This window comes from Merops nubicus, unplaced genomic scaffold (genome assembly GCF_000691845.1).
Source record: "Merops nubicus isolate BGI_N331 unplaced genomic scaffold, ASM69184v1 scaffold20405, whole genome shotgun sequence".
In the NCBI taxonomy this organism is placed as follows: domain Eukaryota; kingdom Metazoa; phylum Chordata; class Aves; order Coraciiformes; family Meropidae; genus Merops; species Merops nubicus.
Window position 1 is genome coordinate 31,470 of NW_008611839.1, and position 3,018 is coordinate 34,487.

The 3,018-nt window shown below is 38.7% G+C and overlaps 1 protein-coding gene across 1 annotated transcript in view; it reads left to right on the forward strand.

Moving 5' to 3' along the window:
• LOC103773980 (multidrug resistance-associated protein 1) overlaps nucleotides 1-2,374 on the forward strand; it is a gene marked incomplete at its 5' end in the record, with an annotated part of 21,234 nt that extends 18,860 nt beyond the window's left edge. Inside the window, 2 exons of the mRNA XM_008941362.1 lie at nucleotides 1,081-1,257; nucleotides 2,188-2,374. Of these exons, the coding sequence (XP_008939610.1) occupies nucleotides 1,081-1,257; nucleotides 2,188-2,361 (351 nt within the window). The remainder of the gene's footprint in view (nucleotides 1-1,080; nucleotides 1,258-2,187) is intronic.
• Between the last annotated feature and the right edge of the window lie 644 nt (nucleotides 2,375-3,018).

Consider the following 3,018-nt stretch of genomic DNA (forward strand, 5'->3'; position numbering starts at 1 on the left):
AAATCAGTGAGCTTTTTAGCTCGATTTCCTTACAAGCTGTGTATGTGCCTTAGCCTGCACTCTATGTAATTGCCTGTTGAGCCTTGACCCTACAACTTCAAGATATGTTGGCTTTAGATTTAGCCAGACAAGAATGATGGAGGTCTCAAAGATAAGTATTCTGGTGAGTCTTGTTGGAAGCCATGTATGAGGTGGCAAGACCCTGTTACACATATGCCCGCCTAAAGAAGAGCAGTATTGATTCATAAATCCATCAGAGATTTACAAGAAAACAGGGTACACCCAAATAACCCACACATGGGAAAATCTGCTGTTGTAGTTTATAACTTCTTAGACATCAGAGTTACACAGGTCTTATAGGGGAAAAGTGACCTGGAAGTAAGTAAATAAGCAAAAAGTCCTTGTTTTAGATTTTGCTACTGCTGTAATGTATGGAAAGAGAATTATTTTAAGAGCAAAACAAATATGTTGCATTTAAAAGAAAGCACATTTGGTAACCTCCAAAATTGTACTGGAAAAATAAAGGAAGTAAGATTTGGATCAGTGATCATATGTACAGAAACAGAAGGCAGAACTCATCTTCAAAGCAAAATACTTTACAGTAGCTCAGTCTTTTCCTTTGAAGTGACTTTTATGTAAAAACTACTTCCCCTACTTTCTGTAGAAATCTCTTGGCAGGGATGTGTTTGTTAAACCCTTGCATTCCAGATTAAATTGTTTTATGCAGAACATAAACGTTAACTATATGGAACAACTAATGGCTTTTGACACTCAATAATTGTGCAAACATATTCTCCAAACAAATGTTTCCTCCAAGTTTGTTAGAGAATCATATTTTGTTTAAAGTCCTTTATTTTCCTTTATTTATAACTTTGTTACATTGGCTTCTAGAGAGGATTACAAAAATAACATTTTGGAGAAGGCAGTAGCCCAAGAAGTACTTTGTGCTGTTTTGAAATGACTATAGGCAATTTGTGAGGCCATTAGCTCTGCCAGCCTCGTAAAGCCCTGCTGTGCTTTGACTTTGGGTGCAGACTTTTAGCCTAAATTACTGAATAAGGAACTCTGCTTTTCTTTCAGGGCTCAGTAGCCTACGTTCCTCAGCAAGCCTGGGTCCAAAATGCGACTCTGGAAGACAACATTATCTTTGGAAGAGAGAGGAATGAGAGCCGGTACAAGCGTGTGGTTGAGGCTTGTGCACTGCTGCCTGACATAGAGATTCTTCCTACAGGAGACAAAACAGAAATAGGAGAAAAGGTATCTCAATACTTATACTAAATGTTTCCCTTGCTGTTAACCCTCAAATAGGAGGAAACCTGTCCTCAATTACAAATGCAAAAGCATCTTGCAGTGACAGCTCTTAATTGTCTCTTTTAAATTGTCATGGTTGTAGAGCAGAAAAATGTATGGAAACAGGAAGAGAAGAATATTCTAAACACTTCTAAACTTCATTTGAAACAAGCAAACAACCCCTCTTCCTCCTCAACCCTCAAATTCCCCCAAAACCAAAAAACAAACCACAGAAACGGCCACCACCCCAAAACTGGCCCTTGATTGCACAAGTATGTTCTGTGTCGGGTGTAGAAACTTGCATGGATGTTGTAGTGCTGTGCTGTGGGAGCAGGTGTCCACTAACCAGGTGGCCACCGCGGCATTCTGTTAAGCTGACGTTCTCCAGAAGACAGGGATATATATGCAGGGACGTGTTCTTTGCCTGCTGACAAGTTAAAGGTGGGGTACAGCTGCCAACTGACAACCCCGGATGCAGTAAAGGGTTCAGCTTTATCTTCCTTATTGGTCAGCAGGCCAGCCAAGTTGTAGTGTGTGAATGCAGTTTGTTTAAGCAGAGGCAGCACTGTAGAAATACAGCTGAGAAGAATGGCTTCTGAACGTACAAAGTTAGTTAGGCTGGTCTGCGTTTATTGCCTTACAAGACTAGCAGAGACTTTTGTTCTTTCACTAGCCTCTCACTGACAGTGAGAACTTAATAAATGTACTTCCTTGTGAGAGGTTTTTGACTGAGATTGCTTATGCTATTGTGGTAGTGAAATTGTTTGTGATGCATCTCATACAATCCTGAAATTTCTCAAATTTGCATAAAACACCTATGGCTTCTGTCCTTTACAAGCTGTAATTGTCTCTCTCTTCAGCTGTAAATAAAGGATCATTAACTTCTTGTTTCTCCAGGGTGTGAATTTGTCTGGAGGGCAGAAGCAGCGAGTCAGTCTTGCTCGAGCAGTTTACTGTAACGCAGACGTCTATTTATTTGACGATCCGTTGTCAGCTGTCGACGCTCATGTTGGGAAACATATTTTTGAAAAAGTTATTGGACCAAAAGGAATCCTGAAAAAGAAAGTATGATATAATGAGATACTTGTCTTTAGAGAAAGATTTGGTTTTTGTTGCTGAGGTCAAATGATTCCAAGTTTGTTCAGTTGCATATTCAGACTTTTGTTTCAAACACATGAAATCTTAAAGGATCTTTCTGAGATTTTAGAGGGCTTTTATAAAACATTGAATTTTTATAATGAAATGTGTCCTGGTTTCTATAATTCAGAATTCTTTCATGGAAAAATCAACACAAGGACAGTAGTTTTTCTTAAAAATACTGCATGCCTGTCCATAGTTATTACTGTATTATACAAAGAATACAAGCAGCTGGAAAAGTAGTTCAACTGTTGCATTTACTAATTTGAGATATTAGAATTTTTTTTTTTCTTTTTTGCTATGTAGACACGGGTTTTGGTAACGCATGCAATCAACTACCTGCCTCAAATGGATACAATTCTGGTAATGTCTGATGGAGAAATCTCTGAGATGGGCTCCTACCAGGAGCTGCTGAAGCAGGATGGGGCTTTTGCTGAGTTTCTTCGTACATACGCTAATGCTGAACAAAACATAGAGAACAGTGGTAAGCTTACAAATAAATTCTCTTGTGATAAGCTGATGTGTGTGGCATGTTAGGGAGTCATATTAAAGGAAAAATATTAGTAGTGGAAGGCAAGTTAAAAGAAATTA